At 37.7% G+C, this 26,581-nt stretch overlaps 1 protein-coding gene across 3 annotated transcripts in view; it reads left to right on the plus strand.

Moving 5' to 3' along the window:
• The window catches only part of CDK17 (cyclin dependent kinase 17), a 101,176-nt gene that overhangs the window by 41,118 nt on the left and 33,477 nt on the right, over window positions 1-26,581 (plus strand). For all 3 annotated transcript variants that reach the window (XM_061125601.1, XM_061125599.1, XM_061125600.1), the window contains exons 2-3: window positions 19,879-20,025; window positions 24,083-24,247. In XM_061125601.1, the coding sequence (XP_060981584.1) occupies window positions 19,908-20,025; window positions 24,083-24,247 (283 nt within the window). In that variant the 5' untranslated portion in view covers window positions 19,879-19,907. The remainder of the gene's footprint in view (window positions 1-19,878; window positions 20,026-24,082; window positions 24,248-26,581) is intronic.

Genomic DNA, 26,581 nt, shown 5'->3' on the forward strand with positions numbered 1-26,581 from the left:
TCAGAATAATTTGTATAGGTTGACTGTTCACACTGATTATTTAGCCTGTTCTTTTCATAAAGTTGTACTAAATAAGGTATTGACCATATGTAGGTTTGATTAAAAAACTACTAAGAATACATGCTGACACAACAGTTTATATCTTTTATTGTAATAAAATAACATAATGTATACTGTTTTAAACATTTTTAAGTGTACAATTCAATGACATAGATACATTCAAAAAGTTGTGTAACTATCACCACTGTCTCCAGAACTTTTTCATCACCCCAGACAAAAACTCTGTACCCTTTAGACAGTAACTCCTCATCATCCCTTCCCTTTTATTCCCTGGTAACCTCTATTCTGCTTTCTGTGTATGTGAATTTGCCTATTCTAGATATTTCATATGAGTCGGATCATACAGTAGGTCCTTTTGTGTCCGACTTATTTCATTTAGCATAGTGTTTTTAATGTTCATCGCTTCCCCTGTAGCTCAGTTGGTAAAGAGTCTTGACTGCAGTGCAGGAGACCTGGGTTTGATCCCTGGGTTGGGAAGATCCCCTGGAGGAGGAAATGGCAGCCCACTTCGGTATTCTTGCCTGGGAAATCCCATGGACCGAGGAGCCTGGCGGGCTGCAGTTTATGGGGCACAAGAGTCAGACGTGACTGAGCAACTAAGTGCACAGTGCTCATGATTTAGCATGTGTCAGAGCTTCTTTACATTTGTGTGACACAGCAGTGTTCATTCCATTGTGTGTGTGTGGGTACGTGTGTGTATTTTGTGTGTGTGTATATGTGTGTATAGATACATGTTATTTATCCATTCACTTGTTAAACACCTGCGTGTTTTTACCTTTTGTCTATTATGATTAGTGCTGCTATTGACATTTGTGGAAAAGTATCTGAGTCCCTGTTTTCAATTTTTTGGGGTATAACCCTAGAAATGGAGTCACTGGCCACATGGTTATTCTGTGTAACTTTGTGAGGCACCCCCAGTCAGTTTCCCCAGTGGCTGCGTATTTTAATTCCCGGCAGCAGCAGTACACTAGTGTTCAGTGCTCACACCCTCGCCTGCTCCCCTCCCTCCCTCCCTCCCGTCCTTGCTTTCATAACAGCTGTCCTAGTAGGTGTTCAGTGGTATCCCACTGTGGTTTTGACTTCCTTTTCTCTAATGAGCAGTAATGTTGAACATCTTTTCCTGCATTTATTGGCCATTTGTATGTCTTCTTTGATGCAATGTTTGCTCAGTTCCTTTGCCCATTCTTTAAAATTGCTTTTTGTTGTTGAGTTGAAGCTCTTTGTATTTTTCAGATAGTCAACTCTTACCAGATACATGATTTACTGATATTTTCTCCCATGCTGCAGGTTGTCTTTTCACTCTCTTGATACTGTCTCTAGATGCACAAGTTTTCAATTGTAATGTCTAATTTGTCTTTTTTGTCCCCTGTGCTGTTGGTGTTATACTTAATATATCACTGCCAGTCCAACAGAGAACGCAAAGGCATCCCACCCCAGTACTCTTGCCTGGAAAACCCCACGGACGGAGGAGCCTGGTAGGCTGCAGTTCATAGGGTCGCTAAGAGTCGGACATGACTGAGCGACTTCGCTTTCACTTTTCACTTTTCATGCTTTGGAGAAGGAAATGGCAACCCACTCCAGTGTTCTTGCCTGGAGAATCCAGGGACGGGGGAGCCTGGTGGGCTGCCATCTATGGGGTTGCCCAGAGTCAGACACGACGGAAGCAACTTACCAGCAGCAGCAGCCAGTCCAACATCATGAATATTTCCTTCATGTTTTTCTTCTGACAGTTTTATAGTTTTAGCTCTTAGATTTAGGCCTTTGACCCATTCTGAGTTAATTCTTGTAATATAGCATAAAGTTAGGGTCCAGATTGTGTTTTTCATGTTTATCAGTTGACCATAGATACGAAGATTTATGACTGGGCTTTCAGTTCCATTCCATTGGTCTGTATGTCTGTCCTTAGGCCACTGCCATAATGTTTTGATTACTGTGAAATGAAGTGATAGGTGCTCAGTTATGTCTGACTGTGTGACCCCGTGGACTGTAGTCCCCGCCAGGCTCCTCTGTCCTGAAATTCTCTAGACAAGAATACTGGAGTGGGTTGCCATTCTTTTCTCCAGGGGATCTTCCCAACCCAGGGATTGAACCTGGGTCTCCTGCACTGCAAGCAGATTCTTTACCATCTGAGCCACCAGACTTTGTGATAAATTTTTAAATCAAGATATGTGAGTCCTTCAATTTTGTCCTTCTATTACAATATTGTTTTGACTATTCAGGGTGCCTTGGAATTCCATATAAATTTTAGGATGCGCTTTTCTATTTCTGCAAAAAACACTATAGGAATTTTCTTTTGATAAGGGTTGCTTATGTAGATCACTTTTGGTAATTTTGTAATTGAATACTAAGTCTTATAGTATTGGGTTGGCCAAAAACTTCATTTGGATTTTTCTGTAACGTAGTATGGAAAAAACAGAACGAACTTTTTGACCAACCCAATACATGACTACAGATGTCGTTGCACTTGTTTAGATCTTCTTAAATTTTGGGGGGCAACATTTTATAGTTTTCAGTGTACAGGACTTCTGCCCCCTTGATTAAAGTTATTCCTAAGTGTTGTATCAGTTTTGGTCCTAGATCACGTTCTCTGTTTTCATTGCAAGATGTAGAATAAAACTGATTTCTCTGTGTCAGTTTTATGTCCTCTAATGTTGCTAAATTCATTTAGTAAAATAGGTTTTTACTTTGGATTCTTTGGGGTGTTCTACATGTAAGGTCATGTCCTGTGAATAGGTATACATCTACTTTTCTCTTTCCAATTATGATGCATTTCCCCCCCTTTTTTTGGCTAATTACTGTGGCTAGAATTTCCAGATACTATGTATAAGTGGTGAAAGCAGGCATCCTTGTCTTGTTTCTGATCTTAGGGAAAAGTTTTCAGTCTTTTCATCAATGAATATGACGTTAGCTATGGGTTTTCCATGGTGTTGTGAATTATGTTGAGAACGTTTGCTTCTCGTCCTAGTTTATTGAGTGTTTTTATCATGTAAGGGTATTGGATTTTGGTAAATATTTTTCTGTGTGATTTGAGATGTTCATGTAGTTTTTCTCCCTCATTCTTTTAATGTAGTGTAATGTAATAACACTACATTAAAACTGATTGTTTTGTTACATTGAACCTCCCTTTTGGGAAATCCCACTTTAAAAAAAGTATTTATTTATTTATAGCTGTGTCGGATCTTTGTTGCGGCATGCAGGATCCTTTGTAGCGGTGCAAGGACTGTTTGTTGCATCGTGCAGGCTACTCTGTAGGGGTGGTGCCCAGGCTCCAGAGCATCTTTGGACCCTGTAGTCAGTGGCACGTGAGCGCTCTGCTTAGAGTGCCTGGGCTCAGTCGTCCTAGCGTGCAGGTTTCATTGTTGCCCAGCACGTGGGATCTTACTTACCCCATCAGGGACCAAACTCGCATCCCCTGCATTGGAAGATGGATTCTTAACCTCTGGACCACCAGAGAAGACCCCCCACTTGTTCTTAAGTGTAATCCTTGTGGTATGCTGAATTCTGTTTGTAGTTTATTAAGGATTTTTAAATCTAAATTCATAAACATTGACCTGCATTTATTTCTTACTGAATTCTTTCCACTAATTTATGTGTTTCTAGGAATTTATTCACTCCATTAGGTTACCCAGTTTGTTGATGTACAGTTGTTCATGTGCTTAAATCGCTTCATTTGTGTCTGACTCTGGGACACTATAGACTGTAGCCTGCCAGGCTCCTTTCTGTCCATGGGATTCTCTAGACAAGAATACTGGAGTGGGTTGCAATGCCTTCCTCTAGGGGATTTTCCTGACCCAGGAATTGAACCCACGTCTCCTATGTCTTCTGCATCGGCAGGTGGGTTCTTTATCACTGGCACCACCTGGGAAGCCCACGGTTGTTCATGGTATTCTCTTATAATCCTTTTTATTTCTGTATAATGAGTAACTTCTTCACCATTATTTCAAATTTTACAAAGTTAAGTCCTTTTCTTAGTCAGTCTGGCTAAAGGTTTGTTGATAATCTTTTCAAAGAACAAAGTTTCTGTTTTGTTGACTTTTTCTCTATTTAACTTGCTTTTCTTCCAGTTCTGTAAGGCCTGCAGTTAGGTTGTTGGTTTGAGATCTTTTATTGTAGATTTTTACAGATATCAAGCACTGCTTTTTGCTGTATCCTGTAAGTTTTGATATGTTGTGTTTTTGTTTTCTTTTGTCTGTATTTTATAACATCTCTTGTTACTTCTTTGATCTGTTGGTTGCATGTGCTCTTTAATTTACAGCTATTGTAACTTTTCCAGTTTTCTTTGTTACTGATTTCCAATTTCATTTCATTGTGATTAGAAAATATACTTTGTATGATTTCAGTCTTTTTAAATGTATTAAGGCTTGTTTTGTGGTCTTACTATTGTCTATCACAGAGAATGTTCTGTTTTCATTTGAGAACAGTGTGTGTTCTCCTGTTAGGAAGAGCATTCTATATGTCTGTTGAGTCTGTTACTCTAGGTGTATAGTGTGGTTCACCTTCTCTATTTATTCATCTTCTGTCTGATTCTTCTATCCAGTGCTGAAAATGGAATATTGAAGTCTCCAATTACTATTGTAGAACTGTCGGATTCTCCTTTGAATTTTGTTCAGTTCAGTTCAGTCGCTCAGTTGTGTCTGACTTTGCGACCCCATGGACTGCAGCACACCAGGCCTCCCTGTCCATCACCAACTCCCGGAGTTTACTCAAACTCATGTCCATCGAGTTGGTGATGCCATCCAGCCATCTCATCCTCTGTCGTCCCCTTCTCCTCCTGCCCCCAATCCCTCCCAGCATCAGGGTCTTTTCCAATGAGTCAACTCTGCATGAGGTGGCTAAAGTATTGGAGTTTCAGCTTCAGCATCAGTCCTTACAGTGAACACCCAGGACTTACCTCCTTTAGGATGGACTGGTTGGATCTCCTTGCAGTCCAAGGGACTCTCAAGAGTCTTCCCAATACCATAGTTCAAAAGCATCAATTCTTCGGCGCTCAGCTTTCTTCACAGTCCAGCTCTCACATCCATACATGACCAATGGAAAATCCATAGCCTAAACTAGATGGACCTTTGTTGGCAAAGTAATGTCTCTGCTTTTTAATATGCTATCCAGGTTGGTCATAACTTTCCTTCCAAGGAGTAAAAGTCTTTTAGTTTCATGACTGCAGATCACCATCTGCAGTGATTTTGGAGCCCCCCCAAATAAAGTCTGACACTGTTTCCACTGTTTCCCATCTATTTCCCATGAAGTGATGGGACCAGATGCCATGATCGTAGTTTTCTGAATGTTGAGCTTTAAGCCAACTTTTTCACTCTCCTCTTTTACTTTCATCAAGAGGCTTTTTAGATTCTCTTCACTTTCTGCCGTAAGGGTGGTGTCATCTGCATATCTGAGGTTATTGATATTTCTCCCAGCAATCTTGCTTCCAGCTTGGGCTTCTTCCAGCCCAGCATTTCTCATGATGTATTCTGCATATAAGTTAAATAAGCAGGGTGACAATATACAGCCTTGATCAGGTATTCCTTTTCCTATTTGGAACCCATCTATTGTTCCATGTCCAGTTCTAGCTGTTGCTTCCTGACCCGCATACAGGTTTCTCACGAGGCAGGTCAGGTCGTCTGGCATTCCCATCTCTTTCAGAATTTTCCACAGTTTATTGTGATCCACACAGTCAAAGGCTTTGGCATAGTCAATAAAGCATCAGTAGATGTTTTTCTGGAACTCTCTTGCTTTTTTGATGATCCAGCAGATGTTGGCAATTTGATCTCTGGTTCCTCTGCCTTTTCTAAAACCAGCTTGAACATCTGGAAGTTCACGGTTCACGTATTGCTGACCTGGCTTGGGGAATTTTGAGCATTACTTCACTAGCGTGTGAGATGAGTACAATTGTGTGGTGGTTTGAGCATTTTTGGGGATTGGAATGAAAACTGACCTTTTCCAGTCCTGTGGCCACTGCTGAGTTTTCCAAATTTGCTGGCATATTGAGTGCAGCACTTTCACAGCATCATCTTTCAGGATTTGAAATAGCTCAACTGGAATTCCATCACCTCCACTAGCTTTGTTCATAGTGATGCTTTCTAAGGCCCACTTGACTTCACATTCCAGGATGTCTGGCTGTAGGTGAGTGATCACACCGTCGTGATTATCTGGGTCATGAAGATCTTTTTTGTACAGTTCTTCCGTGTATTCTTGCCACCTCTTCTTAATATCTTCTGCTTCTGTTAGGTCCATACCATTTCTGTCCTTTATTGAACCCATCTTTGCCTGAAATGTTCCCTTGGTATCTCTAATTTTCTTGAAGAGATCTCTAGTCTTTCCCATTCTGTAGTTTTCCTCTATTTCTTTGCACTGATCACTGAAAAAGTCTTTCTTATCTCTCCTGGCTATTCTTTGGAACTCTGCATTCAAATGGGAATATCTTTCCTTTTCTCCTTTGCTTTTCGCTTCTCTTCTTTTCACAGCTGTTTGTAAGGCCTCCTCAGACAACCATTTTGCCTTTTTGCATTTCTTTTCCATGGGGATGGTCTTGAGTCCTGTGTTCTATACAATGTCATAGTTTTTACTTAATGTATTTTCAGCCTCTGTTGTTATGTGAAGATGTTATGATTGTTACGTCTTAATCTTTTATCATAGTGTCTCTTTGTGTCTTGTGACCTTTGTTTCACTATTTTGTTCTATTTTTCTGACAAATTCAGCCATTTCAGCGCTCTCTTGATTACTGTTTTCATGGAATATCTTTTTTCTATCCTTTCACTTTCAATCTTAGTATCTAAAATAACCCTCTTATAAACAGCACATAGATGGGCCATATTTTTAAAATCCGTTCTGCCAGCCTCTGCCTTTCCATTGAAGAGTTAGTCTATTTACATTTAATGTGGCTTCCCTTGTAGCTCAGCTGGTGAAGAATCCACCTGCAATGCAGGAGACCCTGGTTCGTTTTGTGGGTCAGCAAGATTCACTGGAGAAGGGATAGGCTACCCACTCCAGTATTGGGCTTCCCTCGGAGCTCAGTCAGTAAAGAATCTGCCTGCAATACAGGAGACCTGGATTTGATCCCTGGGTTGGGAAGATCCCCTGGAGAAGGAAATGGCAGCCCACTCCAGTATTCTTGCCTAGAGAATCCCGTGGACAGAGGAGCCTGGTGGGCTACAAGAGTTGTATACGACTTAGAGACTAAACCGCCACTGAGAAGGATTGCTGATAAGGATTTCTTCTGCTTAGCTGGTTTTGTTCTATATATCTTTGTCTCTTGTTCCTTCATTCCTCTGTTATTGCCCTGTTTTACACGTCCTTGATTTTTTTGTAGTTGATTTTTTTACTCTGTTCCTTTCTTCCTTTCCTGTAATCTTTTTTAAATTAATTTTTTAGTGTTCGGTTGTGCAGGGTCTTCTCTGCTGTGCGCGGGCTCCCCTCTGGTCGCAGCGCACGGGTCTCTTAGGCTGGCTCCTCTTGTTGCAGAGCGTGCAGGCTTCAGTAGTTGTGCGTGGGCTTAGCTGCTCCGCAGCATGTGAGATCCTCTGCAACAGGGATTGGATCAGTGTCCCCTGCATTTGGAGGCAGATTCTTAACCACTGGGCCACCAGGGAAGCCCTCTGTAATGTTTTTAAGTCAATTTCTTAATGGTTACTTGGAAATTAGAATTAACTTCTAATAACCTAGCTTGAGTAATACCAACTTAACCTTAATGATATATAAACACTCTGATATGTAGAAATATATATTTGTATATATAAATAGTATATTAACTTCCCTGTCTATATAATTATTGTCACATACTTACCTCTACTGGTATTTTTTAGTTTTTATGGCTTTGAGTTACCATTGAATGTCCTTTCATTTCAACCTACAGCTCTCCCATTAGCATTTCTTATAGGGCAGATCTACTAATAATGAACCTTTTCAGCTTTTATATGAAATGTCTACTGATCTTTAATTCTTGAAGTTTGCAAAATTAGAATTCTTGGTTGACAGATTGTTTTTTTTTTCTTTTTAGACTTTAAATACATTATTCTCAGTGCCACCTGATCTTCATGTATTTTCTGATGCGACATCAGTTGTTAATCTTATTGAGGGTTCCTTTGTCAAGTTGCTTCTCTCTAGGTGCTTTCAAAAAATTTTTTGAGTTTTGACACTGTGAATATAATGTGTCTCAGTGTGGATCTCATTGAGTTTATCCTTCTTGGAGTTTGTTGAGATTCTTGGATGTATATGTTCATGTTTTTCCTCAGACTAGGGAACTTTCAGTCTTTATTTCTTCACTTTTTTTTTTAAAACCCTCTTTTTCTCTTCTGTCCTGTGACTGGTTTTGTGGCTCCACTTGATGATGTTCTGTAGGTCCCTCGGGCTCTATTAATTTCTCTTTTTTCTTTCTGTTCCTCAGACTACTAATTTTCACTTTCTTTCAAGTTCACTGACCTTTTCTTCTGTCTACTTAAGTCTCTTGTGAATTTTTCAGTTACTGTGCTCTCAGCTCTAGAATTTACATCGTGCCTGCTAAGTCGCTTCAGTCATGTCCGACTCTTTGTGACCCCATGGACTGTAGTCCACCAGGCTTCTCTGCTGATGGGATTCTCCAGGCAAGAATACTGGAGTGGGTTGCCATGCCCTTCTCCAGGGGATCTTCCTGACCCAGGGATCGAACCCACGTCCCTTAAGTCTCCTGAATTGGCAGGCAGGTTCTTTACCACTAGTGCCACCTGGGAAGCCCAGAATTTTATCATTGGGTCCTTTATAATATCTGTCTCCTTATTAATGCTCTCTTTCCATACATTGTTTTCTTGGTTTCCTTTAGTTCTTTGTTCTCAGCTTCCTTTAACTAAGAGCATATTTAGGGCAGTTTACTTAATACCTTTGGCTATTACAAATTCTGGTCTTCCTCAAGGTTTCTGTGAAATGCTTTTTTTTCTTATAAATGGGCCGTGCTTCTTGTTTGTGTGCTGTGTTATTTTTGCTGAGATCTGGACATTGTACTATAATGTGGTAACTCTAAACCAGATACTTCCACACCATGGCTGTGGGTATTTCTTGGCTGTTGAGGTCTGCTACCATCCACTTGTGACTTTGCCAAATGATTTTTGCAAATGTGTATTCCTGTGTGTGGTCACTAAAGTTTCTATTCATTATCTTTACAGTCAGGTAATGACCTGATGAAGATCTTCTTTAATAATTGGCCCAAGCAGCAACAAAAACCGTTGCTGTCTCTTTAACCCTCCCAGTAGATGCTGGTGCAGGCACACCTGGCAGCCCAGAAGGGCCTTAAGGAAGGTGGGTGCCGACATCTGTGTCCGTCTCCCACGGGCTTTGCCAGGCTGACCGGAGTCTGCAGCCCCTGTTTTTTGTGTCAGAGCTCCCCACTGTGTGCCTGGCACCAGCCAGCTGCGCTCGGAATGCAGGTCGCATTGCAGCCATCTCTGTTGTTGGAACCAGGCTGGAGTGAGCACATGTGGTTCTCCTGTCAGGGTCAGCAGCCTCTCCCTTGAGCAAGCATTGCCCTGGCTGTTACATGGGCTCAGTCTGGTGACAGAGTTCCAAGATAGTTGACGCTTGTCCTTTTTTCACTTTGCTGGTTGTTTTTGGTTGGGGTGGGGGGGTGGGGGGAGCAACCCCAAGAGCTTCCTACAATGATATTTTGCATCTGAAGTGTCACAGTATTATATTGTCCTTCTCATGTGTGTCTGTGAATAGACAAACGTCTTCGGTACGTGTCTTTTTTTTTTTTTTTTCCTGGTTTCTGTGTTTGACTGCTCATACTTTCAAATGAAAAGAATCGGTCTCAGATTTGAACACATAAAGGATTAAGATATTTAAGTAGTGGAAAAAGCCCACAAGCATTATTTTAGTGCTCTGTCAATCTTTTGTACAAAACTTTGTGTTTTATACAAATAAGAAATTTTTGTATCTAGTGAAAAAACTTCATTTTTAGTTATTCCTCTAAGTATAGCTAGATCAAGAGTCCTAGAAAGTGGTAGATATTTATTGTGATTTAATTATTGAGGAAAAGCTATTAGAAAATTTGCTTACAATCCACTCAGTGAATTTATTTCATTTACATGTTTAATATAAAACCATAGTGACTGAAGAAAATGTTATAAAGAAGTAAATATAGCTCTCTTCGAGAAGTCGTATTATTCTACTAGGTATTTTGGAAAGATTGACAACAGCAGGGCTAAGTGAAAAAGTATTCGTTTGTCACTTCAATTTTGCATTAAAATTTTTTTTAAACAAATTTTATTTTTTGGTTTCACTGCGTGCCATATATGATCTTAGTTCCCTGACCAGGGATCAAACCATGCCCCCTGCATTGGAAGCAGAGTCGCAGCCACTGGACTACCACAGAAGTCCCTCAGTCTTGGATCTTAATCCAAACTTTAAAATGCTTAATTTGTTCTGCATGTAAATTTAGCTTCTTTACCTAAAGGAAAGTCATAGCATTTTTAAAACAATTTTTAGTTTTTTTTCTTTGACTTGTAACTACAGTTACATTAATAAGTTGTTTTAAGATATTTCAAAGATATAAGCAGGAAATTGTCACTCAGATCTTTTAATTAGGAAAAGTTTGGTTTAAAAGGTAAATTTGAGTACAAAATTCTTTTTTGTTGGAAGTACCAAAAGGGCCACAAAATGACAGCATTTTTACGGATAAATACTCATAGTGAAGGACCTAGTTGTGAGTCTTCATAGCTTTATACAGCTGTTGGCTTAAAAACAGTAGCAACGGTAAAAAAATAAAGAAGTGGTTTCCCATTCCTATGGCAAAACTCAGTTGGTATTCCAGAATGGTTATCTGCATATTCTATAAGTAAATGGAATATGGGCATACCTCAGAGATACTGTAGATTTGGTTCCACTCACTGCATTAAAGTGAGCCACACAGATTCCACCCCCCCCCCCCCAATGTATATAAAACTTACATCTACCCTATACTGTAGTCTAGTAAGTGTGCAATAGCATTATGTCTAAAAAACCAGTATGTACACTATAATTTAAAAGCACTGCTTAAAAATGCTGACTGTCACCTGAGCCTTCAGTGAATTGTAATCTTTTTGCTGGAGGATGTCTGTTGATTGATCAGGGTGGTGGTTCCTAAAGGTTGGGGTGGCTGTGGCAATTTTTTACTGTAACAACTGATGTATCAATTGATTCTTCCTTTCATGACCGATTTCTCCATAGAATACAATGCTGTATGATAGCATTATTCCCACAGTAGAACTTCTTTCAAGATTGAACTCAGTCCTCTCAGACTCTTCTGCTGTTTTATCAACTAAGTTTATGTGGTATTCAAAATCATTTGTTGTTATTTCAACAATCTTCATAGCATCTCCGCAAGGAGATTTCTCTCAAGAAACCACTTTCTTTGCTCATCTTTAAGAAGCAGCTCCTCATCTGTTGAATCTTTTTATCATGAGAGTGCAGCAGTTCAGTCATACCTTCAGATTCCATTTTAATCCTACTTCTCTGCTATTTCTATCAGATCTGCAGTTTCTTCCTCCCCTGAAGTCTTCGACCTCCTCAGAGTCATCCGTGAGGATTGGAATCAACTTCTGCCAGACCTCCTGTTAATATCTTGACTTCTTCCCATGAATCACGAATGTTTTTAATGATATCTGGAATGATGACTCCTTTCCTGAAGGTTTTAAAATTATTTTGTCTAGATCCCATCAGAGGAATCACTGTGTATAGCAGCTGTAGCTGTATTAAATATATTTAAGACATGAAAATAAAAATTATTCCTCAATCCGTGGGCTGCAGAGTGGATGTTGTGTTAGTAGTCACGAAACATTCATCTCATTGTACATCTCCATTAGAGCTCTTGGGTGACCAGATGCATTGTCAGTGAGTAGTAATATTTTGCAAGGAATGTTTTTCTAAGCAGTAGGTCTCAACAGTAGGCTTAAAATACTCAGTAAACCTGTTGTAAACAGATGTGCTGTCATCCAGACTTTGTTGTTCCTTTTACAGAGCACATGCAGAGTAGATTTGCATAATTCTTAAGGTCTCTAGGATTTGGGGACTGGTAAATAAACATTGATTTCAACTTAAAGTCACTAGCTGTGCTAGCCCCTAACAAGAGAGTCAGCCTGTTCTTGGAAACTTTGAGGCCAGGCATTGATTTCTCCTGCAGTGAAAGTCCTAGATGGCATCTTCTTCCAGTAGAAGGCTTTTCTGTCTACACTGAAAATCTGTTGTGTAGTGTAGCGACCTTCATTAATTATCTTAGCTAGATATTCTAAATAACTTGCTACAGCTTCTACAACAACACTTGCTTACCTTCTTTCGCCTTTACAGAATTAGAGAGAGTTAGGGCCTTGCTGTGATTTAGGCGTTAGCTTAAGGGAGTGTAGCTGGCTTGATCTTCCATCCAGCCTACTAAAATTTTCTCCATATCAGAAGTAAGGCTGTTTTGGTTTCTCTTCTTTTTTTCTTCCTGCTGTGTGTGTTCACTGAAGTATAGTTGATTTACAGTGCTTCAGGTGTACAGCGAGGGGATTTCAGTTATACTTATACACATATTATTTTTGAGATTGTTTTTCATTATAGGTTATTATAAGACATTGACTATAGTTCCCTGTGCTGTACAGTAAACCTTTGTTGCTTGTTGCATATTTATTTTTTTAAAATTAGAAATCTGGCATTCCATTCATACTAAGTCAAACAAGAAATCAAAATGCCATAAATTTTTCAGTTAGGCAAAAAATTCATACATTTTCCAAGATATATATTATACATACTAAACAGTTACAATAGTACATCAAAATTCATTGATCACAGGTCACTACAACAAAGACAATAACAATGAAAAAGTTTGAAATATTGTGAGAATTACCAAAATGGGACACAGAGACACAGAGTGAGCAAATTCTTTTGGAAAATGGTACCAGTAGACTCGAAGGGTTGCTGCAAGCCTTGCATGAATGTAAAACACACACACACACACACACACACATTATGTGTTGTGCAGTAAAACAGTGCAGTGAAAGAAGGTATGCCTGTGGTTACATTTTCAGGATTTAAAAGAAAAAACAACCTGAAGAATTGTCTCAACTGTACAGCAGCCAGTCCCAGACCAAGTTTAGACTTTGGTGATAAAGTAAGCTGACACATTTCATATTTATAAGCACTTGTAGTTGGGAACTGATTTCTCAACATTTTCAGCTGTATTTGTGTGTATTTGGGGGAGGAAGGGAAAGAGGCACGCTTTACATGAAGTCATTCGGAGTATCATTTATTGCCCTTTTACCTTAAAAATTTTTAATTAATTGATTTTTTAATTAAAGGATAATTGCTTTATAGAATTTCGTTGTTTTCTGTCAAACCTCAACGTGAATCAGTCATAGGTATACATATGTCCCCTCCTTCTTGAACCTCCCTCCCGTCTCCCTCCCCACCCACCCCTCTAGGCTGATACAGAGACCCTGTTTGAGTTCCCTGAGACATACAGCCAATTCCCATTGACTCTCTTTTACACATGATGATGTAAGTTTCCTTGGTATTTTCTCCATGCATCTCACGCTCTCCTCCGCTCTCCCCATGTCCATAAGTCTGTTCTGTATCTGTTTCTCCACTGCTGCCCTGCAAGTAAATTCTTTGGTACCATCTTTCTAGATTCTGTATTTACGCATTAGTGTATGTTATTTCTCTTTCTTTTTCTGATTCACTTCACTCTGTACAATAGGCTCTAGGTTCATCCACCTCGTGAGAGCTGACTTAGATGTGCTCCTCTTTGTGGCTGAGTGGTGCTCCACTGTGCACATGTGCCACACTTTCTTCACCCATTTGTCTGTCAGTGGACATCTAGTTTGCTTCCATATCCGAGCTGTTGTGGATAGCACTGCAGTGAGCATTGGGGTACATGTGTCTTTTTCAGTTTTGGTTTCCTCAGGGTGTATGCGTAGAAGTGGGATTGCTGGGTCATACGGTGGTTTTAGTCCTAGTTTTTTAAGGAATCTCCATACCATCTTCCATAGTGGTTGTATCAGTTTGCATTCCCACCAACAGTGCAAGAGGGTTCCCTTTTCTTCACCCCTCTCCAACATTTATTGTTTGTAGACTTTTTGATAATGGCCTTTCTGACTGGTGTGAGGTGTTACCTCATTGTAGTTTTGATTTGCATCTCTCTAATAATGAGCAATATTGAGCATCTTTTCATGTGTTTGTTCTCTTTTTTGGAGAAATGTCTGTGAGGTCTTTTTCCCACTTTCTGATTGGGTTGTCTGTTTTTCTGGTATTGAGTTGTATGAGTTGCTTGTGTATTTTGGAAATTAATCCTGTCCATTGTTTCATTTGCTACTATTTTCTCCCATTCTGAGGGTTGTCTTTTCACCTTGCTTATAGTTTCCTTTGCTGTGCTAAAGTTTTTAAGTTAATCAGGTTCCAGTTGTTTTGAGTTCAGTCACTCAGTTGTGTCCAACTCTTTGTGACCCCGTGGACTGCAGCACGCCAGGCTTCCCTATCCCTGTCCACTTGTTTACTTACCTTTAAAATTTTGATCTAGGTATGGCAAAAAAACTGGAGATCTTTTTGACAGCTAGAAAGGCATAGAAGTTGTTTTGTATTATACATGCACACATATATTTGAATGGAATATATATGTACTTATGTATTTGTATATATGTGGTAAGTACTGTGAGTAAAAAAAGAAAGGAATAGAGGGGGTCAGGGTCAGGAAAGAGCCCTCTGAAGAGTAATAGTAATACTTAGGCTGAAATTTGAGCATTTATAGTTGTTCTCTTGATGTGTAAGTCTTAAAAATATTAAAACCAAACAGTTGCAGAGTTTTTATTTAGGGTTTATTTTAAATCACAGCACATTTACTTCTAAGGTAAAAATAGTTTTTTTCAGTGGCATGAATTAAATATAAAACTAAATATTTAAGCATTCACTCTAAATCACATTGTTACGATATCTTAATCTTCATAAAGTGATGGTATAACGATCCTCACAATTCCAAATAAAAGTTTTTGCTAAAACAGAAAAAATATTTTATCCCACCTCTTGAGGGTTTTGGTTTTAGGAAATCAGTAATTTAGCACTGCTTTATTATATTATAGTAGCTAATGTATATAGTAATGTTTACTTCACAAAAGGTGTTTTATTATAGCATTGTATGTATTTTTGTCCTCAGGCTAATGGGAAAAAAGGTTGATATGCACAACTCAACTTAAAGATAATTAGAAATGTTGGTAAATCTTTAATTTGGGAGTATTTTTTCTTTAATAATGATCTAGGCAGTGTTGATGAAATTCTTTAACATTCATGTTTACTGGTCATTGTGACTTAATGAAAAGGTGATAGTCACGGCATGGAAGATAGGACCTTTTGGGGCTGTGATGTGTTTTATTATGAAGTGTTGTTTCTCTTACTAATATGAATTAGAAATGTCTTTCTTATTCCTGACAGATTAGAAAATACATATAATTTTATGGACTAGAATTTTCTCCACTCTTGATGGAAATGCCTACTATTCTGAGTTATAAACACATAGAGTTTCTCTTACTATTTTGTTCAAAAAGCATTGTATGAAGAAAAAGTTAAGGCTTATGTGATTTTCCTCCATCCCCCTTTTTTGTACCCACTTAAAACCACCAAAATTTACTTGGAGCTCTATATTGGCAGTATCCCAACAGAAATACAGTACAAGCACCATACTGGATTTTTAAAGTATTTTGCAGGCATATTTGGTTAGTAAAATTAGTTTTTTATATACATTCTATTTAACTATATCTAGAATTTTAAAAAATCATTATGCATATAGCGATTTTTTTTTACATCTTTTAAACTACCAAGTCTTTAAAATCCAGTGTGTATTTTTTACTTATAGTACAAGGGAGTTTGGATTGTCTACTTTTCAAATGGTCAGAATGGGTTGTTTCTGTGTTATGTGAATTAATTCCATAATAACACATCTGTTATAGTTTTTTTAAAAATCTTTATTGTCATCTAAAATAAGAGGCAGGTATATGGTCAGCAAACTTTCAGAAATGGTGTGCAAGATTCTCAAGTGGTGATGTTTGTATAATTAGACATTAGTAACCAAGTGACTATGTTTGAGAAAATTGGAGTCAAAAAGTTGGTAATTGTGAGCGAGTAGCTCTTAGGGCTTTTTGTTTGGATACCCAGATTTCCTGAAGGAGTATATCTTGAGGGTTCCTAGGATACTCTCATGCTTGATGATTTGCAAAAGGACATAGAAATTTTTAAAAAGCTGTTAAGTGTATGATTATGTTTTATTAGAGGGAAAAAATATTTAAGATTAAAGTCAGCAAAGGGGAAAGGGTGTGTAGGGCAGAGTCCAAGAGAAACGAGGTGTGAATTTCAGTTATTCTCTCCTAGTGGGGTTGCATGACAGTGCTTCATTCTTCCAATTGTCTTGTATGACAACATGGCAGAGTGGTGTTAACCAGGGAAGCTTACCTGAATCTTGGTGTGCAGAGGGTTTTTTTAGGGGTCAGTTACATAAGCATGGAAGTACCTACATGACTGTCTTTAGACAGTCAGTCTCCAGCTTCCCTTATTATTTCTCTCCCTAGAGGTCAAACTGACATACAAAGATAGGGATTTACCATAATTTACATTGTTAATATAAATTATTGGGTGTGGCCCAAGATTTCAGGTATACAAAGAAATTTATCAGTCAGGATATTGCAGGAATCAGAGGTTATCTTCCAGGAGCTAGTCTTAAGTGGTCCCTCTTTGGAATGTGCAGAGTTTGACCCCCAAAGCTTGCAGAATTAGCCCATTACTGCACAGGGTGATTCTGGAGCTTTACAAAGGAAGGGTGTGTGTCTAGTATAAATTCCTAAAGAAACTTAAGGGTAGATGAGATTGGCAGTAGCTCAATTCACCTTAAATACTATTGTTTTTTAAACAAATAGCATGGATTACTGACTCTCAAGGTAGAGCTAAATAGACTGACTTTGAAAAGTAAAGAATCTAACATTTAGGGCAGCCCTGTAGTTACTGATTTCTTAATCGGAATCAATCTTAGAGTTTACTGACTGCCTCCTATAAATTCACCTTGTTTGTTAAAATGTATATTATCTCCATCTAATCCACATCTGAGTTTCCATTTCTGTCTGTGATGAGAGGAATTAGTATCAAACCAAGGCTCTGAATCAAGGGCTTCCCTCTTAGCTCAGTTGGCAAAGAATCTGCCTGCAATGTAGGAGACCCTGGTTCAATCCCTGGGTTGGGAGGATTCTCTGGAGAAGGAAATGGCAACCCACTCAAGTATTCTTGCCTAAAGAATCCCATTGACAGAGGAGCTTGGCAGGCTTCAGTTCATAGGGTCGCAAGAGTTGGACAGGAGTTAGCAACTACACCACCACCAAGGCTCCTTACTAGACAAGGGAGAAAGTATAGTTTGAAGGCATTGTAGAGCTTCTGAGTCCGTCAGGACTTAAGGAGTAAAGATTCAAGAGAGAGGAGAGAGCGAGCGATACTCTGTGCTGGGTTACCTCTTGAAATATTTTCCACCTCTTAAGCTCTTTGGGCTAAGATAAAATTGAGCAATGTGTGAGAGGTGAGCAAAATATGACTTGAGGGAGTTGAGTGGAGCTTTGAGTAGATTTTGTTGTTGTTATTATTTTTGTCCTAGGTTTGCAGCTGGCATTGTTTGAAAGGCCACATGGTAGGAGTGGAAACAAACAGAAGTAGGCCAGTTTTTACTGTATCTGAAACTCAGTCTCAAACCAGCTGTGTTTCTAGTTGGACTGGGGTGGTCTGCTCTTACTCTGGAAGAAAGAAAGTGAAGTCGCTCAGTCGTGTCCGACTCTTTTGCCACCCTGTAGACTGTAGCCTACCAGGCTCCTCCCATGGGATTTTCCAGGCAAGAATACTGGAGTGGGTTGCCATTTCCTTCTCCAGAGGATCTTCCCCAGCCAGGGATCGAACCCGGGTCTCCCACATTGTAGGCAGATGCTTTACCGTCTGAGCCACTAGGGAAGTCTGGAAGAGCAGTTGGAAAAAAATTAAATCCTTTCTGGAAGAAGAAAACATCATCCAGAGCTTATACATTTTTTCCTAAGTATTTTCATGTACATACAATGTGTAGTATTCAGTAAAAGAAATTACCATGCATGCAATAGGACCAACAGAAGAAAACCAGCAGTAGAAACAGGTTATACAGATTATTCATAGGTTATGTAATTCCGGAGCTATAGACAAGATCTTTAAAATACTGTAACTAACCTAGTCATGAAAATAGACAGCATGGTGAAGAAGTTCACTGAAGAACTTGAATCTATAGAAAGGAATCAGTTAAGAATAAAGGACTGAAAATAGAGCAACTGAAATTAAAAACCCAATAGATCAGTTTAACTGTAGTTTAGACACAGCTGAAAAGAGGATCAGTCAATTGGAAGATAGTAGAAAATATTCAGCAACAGTAATGTATCTTTAAGAATGTAAAACAGAATTGGTAAAACATATTACTTACACATTTGTATTTGATACCCTCCCCCGAGCCTTTGAGCAGACAAAAATTATTCATTATAAAAACCTTATGTAGCTTGTTTAGCACACTTAGCTACTTGGAGTAAAGCCCTGGAATGGAAAAGTAAGCAAAATACTTACCAATTCAAAATAGATACCCAGAGCTAGATGGTTAAACAGGTATTTTAACATATTTGTGTTAGAAGATTCTTACTTTTAGTTGGGCTAATGGTTTTAATATACTTGGTAATCTGGTAAACTGGTTTAGTTGCTAAGTGTTCTGGCCAACTCTTCAGACCCTGTGGACTGTAGCCTGCCAGGCTCTGTCCATGGGATTCTCCAGGCAAGAATACTGGAGTGGGTTGCCATTTCCTTCTCCAAACAATTAAGACTGTAAATTAGAAAAGAAGTTATGGGTAAATAATTGAGGACTTGATTTTGGCAACCAGTACCTTGTTTAATCATATCTAAGACTCCACTATGAACTGTACCATTGGTATATGTACTACTAAGAAAAGAGAAAGCTGTCAGTTGTAATTGACATCCTGTTAATTGTGATACATCACGATTTCAGAGATGTTAAAATGTGGGGGAGAAGGTAAATGGTAATCTTAGTTTTAAATCTCAGTTATGTCATTGTTTGCCTTCAGTCAAGGAACTTCTTTCGGCGTGTTTGCTTATTTGTGAAATTGGGATAGTATAGTCTACTCTTTAGAATTAGGAAGACTAAATGAATTAAAAGATACAAATAGTCTTACAGAGTAGGCATTTTGAAACCTGTTAATTAGACTTTCATTTTTTTCTTTCTAAAATTTGTCATTGTTACCATAATAGGAAGAGACTCCTAACAACTGATGCGATGTGGTAGGGGAACAGAACCCCAATATATTGGCTAAATAAGAACTTAAAAAAGAAAATTTCTGCTGGCGCTGTTTAATAAATTGTCAGACTTCATTTTTTATTCTCCCCCTGCTTCATTGCTTTCACCTGTCTTATCTCCTCAGTTGTATCTAAAGATATCACTGATTCCAATATGATGATTGATACTTATAATGATGGAACTGACACATCAAAATAATATATTTTCACTAAAGTGACTTTTAGAGAGTTCATTTTAGGAAAATTTCTAATCCTTCTAAGTTTAATTGTGATGGTTAAAATATCAATGTTTAGTTTTGTAGAATTCTTGCTCTTCTGATGATGCTATATACATATGGCATTAATCAAAATGAATGGATCTTTTTAAGGAAGAGGCTAGATTTTGTGATGTTTCATGGACATGAGAATTCTTTATACTTATTTTGAAGATTCCCAGTAAACCCAGAAAAACATTGTTCTTGAGCAGTAAGATATTCATAGCTTTACTCTTGTGTTCATTCTGTTCTCTTCTTTCAGGATTTTTCAAGTCACATTCAGTTGATAGGATGAAAAAATTTAAGAGAAGGCTATCCCTCACGCTTCGAGGAAGCCAGACTATTGATGAATCATTGTCTGAATTGGCTGAGCAAATGACTATTGAAGAAAACAGCAGCAAAGATAATGGTAAATATTTGGGTGAGTGGGGTGGGAAGAAGAGATGCTTCTCCCTTGAATTGCTTTATAAATCCAGTGTACCTTTACTTTCCTGGTTAGTTCTAGTAGCTTCCTTTTGTTTGTTTATTTGCCTCCTTCCCTAGTTCAATAACTTTTGCTTGCTTACTGGAATGTTCCATTCTTACTTAAACAGTGTACTCTACCTGGTTTCTAATACTGATGAATTCTATATCCTATTTATCTTTCCATTTTTCAGTGGTTCTTGAATAACAATACTTTGTATAGTAATGCCCTAGTTAAGTACCTACTTTTAAATTAACAGTTAAATATTTTTGTTATTCTTATAACTAAAGTTAATACAGCTTAGAAGTGCATAGTAAGTTTGTGAAATTCCAGGGAATTCCCTGGCTGTCCAGTGGTTGAGACTTAGCACTTTCACTGCCAAGGTCTCAGGTTCTGTCAGGGAACTAAGATCCCACATGCTGCATGGTGCATCCAGAAAAAAAAGTTTGTGAAATTTCTGTTTGATCACAGATTTATAACATTATGTATGCATATTGACTGTTCACATAGACCACAAGGTTTATCACATGACTGAATCATACTATTTTCTTATTTTATATTGACCAAAGAATCTATCCATAGTGTTGAGAGCTCTTATAGTAAGACAGGCATATAATATTCCACAAGTTTGGCAGTTCTTTTTGTAGTGTAGTTAGTACACAGATGTTAATTTAAAATAAAAAGGATTTGTTAAATTGAATGCATTATAATGCAAAATCCTAATGAAATTATAGAATAAGGCTACATATTCAAAACTGAAATAGCCCTAGGGATGTCATAATAATAACCAGGAAGGAGCTTACAGGAATGGCTGCCCGTGTGTCATAATGTGCAGATTCTCTGGAAAGGCTTCCTTGCCTCTGCCTGAAACTTTCCTGTTAAGAGATTTGTGGCAGTGGGTGGACTCATGAATTTCTGTACCCACTCTGGCTGAAATGTAAATATCCTTGTGAGAGAGGGAAAGGTATAATGAAAAGCACTCTGGATGTGAAGTTAAAAGTTATGGATTGGAATTTGGAATATACATGTATACACTTAATAGTTGTATGACTCTGAGTAAGTAATTTATCGTACCCAAGCTTCAGTTTATACTGTTTTCCTCAGAGTGTCATTATTTTACTCAAGGTTATCTGGCTCATAATACGGGAGGGGAAACATAGATGAGTTGGGTAGAAAATTTAATAATTTTGGTATAATTTACTTACATGTAGGAGGGAAATATTTTACATTTGAGATTTGAATCAAATCTCAAAGCTGATATTATTATGTCTTCTACTCCTCTTGCCAGGAGAAAAATCCTTAAATCTCTCTGATCTCCTTGAATTCTTGATATTAATTAAGCCCTGTATGTTCATTCTTGGGCTTCATGAGTATTGCTAGCTATCTGCCAGTGATACTCAGAGGTAAAGTAGGCACAGAACGCTCTTCGTGGATGGTTTCTGGGACACATTCTTGATAGGAATTTGACTACAAGACAAAAACATCTTCTTTAAAAAAACAGTGTGAGTCAAAGAAAGTGTACATACTTTTTAGAGAGCTAATTAATGTTTTTGATTCATGGCATAGTTTCTGGAATACTTTTGTATTAACTGTCTTAAAACACGCTTAATTTATAGTGAATGGTGAAATATTTTAAAAAATTTTGAAGTAGAATATAGCTTATTAAAATTTACTTTTATTCTAATAGTAACATTAAAATTAATAAAGAGAAAAATAGAAAATACTGAGTTTCCTCTTTAAATTTCTCAAATTACTTGAAGGTAATACTTGAAGGTGTCATAATAGACATTGATTGCTCTTCAGTTGCAGAGATGGCTGGTAGCACAGGCTATCTCTGAATTATAATCTGTTTATTCCCTGTGTATAAAGAACACGGGACAGTTTTCACAAAGATTCAATACCTTTTTGGTAATCTATCAAAGCTTGATAGCTGGTTCCAACATACTCTTTCTTTATGGAATTTATCTTAGAGGGTAAAAGGCTCCTACGGTAAGGAACACATACAGTCTGTCTGAATATGGCTTAACAAATGAGAAGAGATAGACTATACTTTTTTAATGATCTCCTCACATGCTATATAACCAGTTTGTGAAACAAGTGATCTTTGTCTAACCATATAGACGCAATGCTAACTTGAGGAGGAAGAATATAGTTTATAAATTTCCTAAGTAAACTACCTTTGAAACAATTTTTGATCTCTTGTCTCTTATTAGTCACTTGTACCAACAGAATACTCTCACTTTTGCACTGTATACAGGCAAGTGACTCTGTGCCTACCCTAGAATAAAACGAATGAGAAAGCACACTCAAATCTTAGAAAAACTATAATGCATATGACAAATTTAGCATAATACCTTAAAGATTTCCACTACTTTTAAGATATAGAATATTATTATCCTACTGAACTGTCTAGTTAATTGCTGTCATAATCTTGAAATATTTGAGTAATTGACCTCATCTAGTTTCTTGACTTCAGCTACTATGTACATGCTGACTACACCTAAATTTGTCTCTCTATTCAGGATTTTTGTCTGGATCTTTAGATTCATTTCCAAATGCTTATTTGGCTTCTTCACATAGATGTTTAATAAGAATCTTAAAATGACCAGACCAAAAATCTTGATTTCCTTCCCCCCAAATCAGCCTCTTCTCCAGCTTTCCTCACTTAAGCTAAACCACTTACAGCTAAAAATCCAGGAATTATCCCTGATTCTTTCTGCCCTTTTAGCTTTCTGTTCTCCATTTCTCCCCTCCTCTGCCATTGTAGTTGCCTGTATATTTACTGCATACATAGCTTTCAAAAACTGTTAATAGTAGTCATTTGTGTACTAGTAAGTGAAATATGTTTTTGCCCCCATTCATTATTAAGTCATTGTTCATTTTGCTCAGCTTAAGTTAGGATCCCCAGTCTCTGATCAGCTAGCTACTGTCAGGGAATGTACATCCAGTCGTGGGCATGGACCGATGTTCGGCATTACTGGTTATGCACTTCCCCTACCTCTAGTCTGGTGTTTTATCCAGCATAGATGACCTAGGCCTGTGCGGTCCTTTAGCATTGTTTTGCCCCATCCTCCATCTCTCTCCTCCCTTCACACAGCCATTATTAGTAGTGCCAGAGACCAAGTAGCCTTCTTGGCTCACTTTTCCCAAGCCCATGCCTTGGTCTTGTTTTCTGTGGATCTGAGCCTCCTGCTCTTTTTAAGTGTTAAATTTTTGTAATGTTTCTGCATGGTTATAAGTCTGTGATTTTTTTTTTTTTTTTTAACTATTGAAAAATTCTAAATTTGGGCTAATTTCAGAACCTCTGTATTGACAACGTATTTAAGTACTTCTGTTTTATTTACTAACTTGACATACTCTTTTGAATGTCTAGCAAACAGGTATATAGTTATTTCAGGCCAGGATTATGTCTTTTATATTCTACAGCATTCCTAATCATAAGGCATATATGAGGCAGTCAGTAAATGTTAGAATTATGGAAACAATCTTGAGATGTATTAAACAGATCAGAAATGTGTGGGCGTTGTGATTGCTAACCAATTTCGATTGTATTAAAAATAGAGGGGTGGGGCTCAGAGAGGAGTGGGAGGGGAAGTTCAAGAGAGAGGGGACATATACGTATACTTACGGCTGACTCATGTTGTTGTATGGCAGAAACCAGTATAACATAAAGCAGCTATCCTCCAATTAAAAAGTACATTTTTAAAGGTGGATCTTTAAGTTATTGGATCAGTTCCAAATAGTCTTTTCTGTAAGTATTTTTCGTAGAAATTATTTTAATTCTTTAAGTTACTGGATCAGTTCCAAATAGTCTTTTCTGTAAGTATTTTTCATAGAAATTATCTTAATTCTAGTACTTTATATGCATGGCCAAAGAAATGAGGTTAAATGTAATGACCTCTATCATAATCCTTTGTTTTCTCTTTTGCTTTCTCAATCCTTCTCATGTCATCCTGGATCTTGGGCTGTTAATGGAATGACTTTTGGATACTGTGAACTGCAGAGCCTATCGTGAAGAATGGCAGGCCTCCGACCTCGCACAGTATGCATTCCTTCCTCCACCAGTACACGGGGTCCTTTAAGAAGCCCCCATTGCGGAGACCACACAGCGTTATTGGAGGAAGCCTTGGTTCCTTCATGGCAATGCCCAGAAATGGAAGCAGATTAGGTAATTTATCTGTATTTTAAAATTTTTCTGACTGTGGCTTCTGTCCATAGCTAGGTTTCAGCTGTATGCAGGTCTGCCCACCTTTATTATCTAGTTTTTTCTTGTAAGGTAAAAATCAATAGGAGAAATAGGAGGAAGAGGAGGAAGAGCAGAAAACTGGAAGGTCCTGGAGAGGCAGTAGTGCTGACACCAGGAGGAGTAATATTTGAAAACCCGTTCACCAGAAAGAAAACAGAGTCCTTAAGAGGTAGATGTAAGATTTCAAGATGAATAGCAGTTTGAGATGGTGCCTAATTTTGGGTCACATCTCAGTAACTCTGGATCATCACTTTTTGATCTCCAAGTGCAATAGTTAGTATATATGATTATGATTATGAGTATATGTGATTATTACCTGAGTTATTCTTGTCTCTGTGTCGCCTTAAATATCTAAGGAAACATATGTCTGCAGGTTTCTGTTTATTTCTCTGGTCCTTTTTTTTTTTTTTTTTGATGCTCTCATCATGTTTTGTTTTTTAAATAATTTTAAATATAATTATTTTATATGCTTATTACATAATTGTATTTACTGAAGTTTCTGAAGGTTTTATTCTGCTTCTTTCTTTATCTACTTAATCTAGCCATGGTATCAACCCACAGATTATTTCTTATGTGTTCTGTTAACTTTGAGAGGATGAGCTTGTCTACAGGGGTTTTTGTCTGTGTCTCAGACTGGTTCATGAGAGATGATTGTTAAATTTTGAGAAATTTTGCAAGCTGATTGTTAATCATATCCATTATTAAAATTTAAATTATATAAACTTACAGTTAAGTAAATACAATTAAAAACAAAGGTAATAAATAACCAAAAGTCATTATTTCCTAATTATTTTACTACAGTTAACTGTTGCCTATGCTTTGGGGATATTTCTCCTGTATCTGTATACTCAAAAACACTAATGTCATGGTGTCCATGTTACCGAACTAGGTGTTCAGTGATACCATATTGGTAGCTTGAGGTTAGCCACAAAGGGAGTATTTACCCTCACAGAAATTGGAAACCACTTCACATCAGGGCTTAATTTATTGTTCTCTTGATTGTCTAGACTAGGGGTTGGCCAACGTTTTCTGTAAACGGTCAGGCAGTAAAAATTTTTTCAAGTTTTGTGGGCCTTATATAGTCCGTTGCATAATCTTTTTAAAATAATCTGTTAAGGATGCCAGAACCATCTTTAGCTCAGGGCCACACAAAAACAGGCCACGTGTGCTGACCCTTGGTCTAAACTTACAGTGATGTTAAAAACGTTAGTGATGCAGATTACATTTGAAAGTGGGTTATGTCTGTCTGTAGCTGTTAACATTGTGAATTACACAAAAACTGAGGCATTTGAGAAGTAATTTCTTAAGTAAGTTCTTCTATTAAGAATTATTGCCTGATTCAGAAAAGAAGTTGCTCATACTGGTGACAAATGGATGAAGTCTTTCGACATAAGGCGTCATTGCTTCACTCTTTTCTTATTGATGGAAGTGAAAATACCAACTGGTATTCATGTCAGAACTAGCTTGTTAGTGACATGAGGTGTTTCTTGGTTGAGTCAGATGCTACCAAGTATTTATTTACTCATAGTCTGAAATTGATAAACTCCTTTTTAGTCCTCATGTGGGAGAGCAGATTTCTGTTTTTAAGTCCACCTTTTACTGAAGATGTAGCTCTTTTGAGAGTTGCCTGCCTTTCTACAGAAAGCTCTCATTTGCAAGTGGGACACCCGAGGCTTCATCTTTTATTTCAGTGTAGTGGCTAAATCCTAGCACACTCTTGCCAAGATCAGAAACCCCTCCAAAGAAAGTGACAGTCAATTTTTGCATAACAACTTTGGACCTTCAATTCTCTCTTTGTCTTTTTAAACTATATTCAACATTTTCTTGAGTAAGATTTGTAGATTTTCCTGGAAATGGAAGACACAAATAAATTACCTTTAACATTTTTAAAGAGTGGTAGAAAAGAATGCTTGGTCTCAGATGTTTTAAATACCATCAGATTAGGAATCAATCACCCAGTATATTGATTTCTACTGCCAAATTAATTTTTTGTTCCGTATAAAATTTCTCCAGAAATGTGTCATTAAACTATATTCTTAAATTACATATTGGTCTATTTAAAACCTTACTTTTGCAGCTGCTTATCAGTGTGAATAAGAATTTTCTCAATAATGTGTTACCGAGACAAAATACAGAAATGTGTGAAATGTAAGATTGATTTGATGAGACCCTGGAGTTCAGTTTTTTGTTAAATAGTTCTCATATTTTTGTAAGTAAATAACTAGAAGTTCAAATTTGTAGTTGTGAAATACTATT

Source organism: Dama dama, chromosome 22 (genome assembly GCF_033118175.1).
Source record: "Dama dama isolate Ldn47 chromosome 22, ASM3311817v1, whole genome shotgun sequence".
NCBI lineage: Eukaryota > Metazoa > Chordata > Mammalia > Artiodactyla > Cervidae > Dama > Dama dama.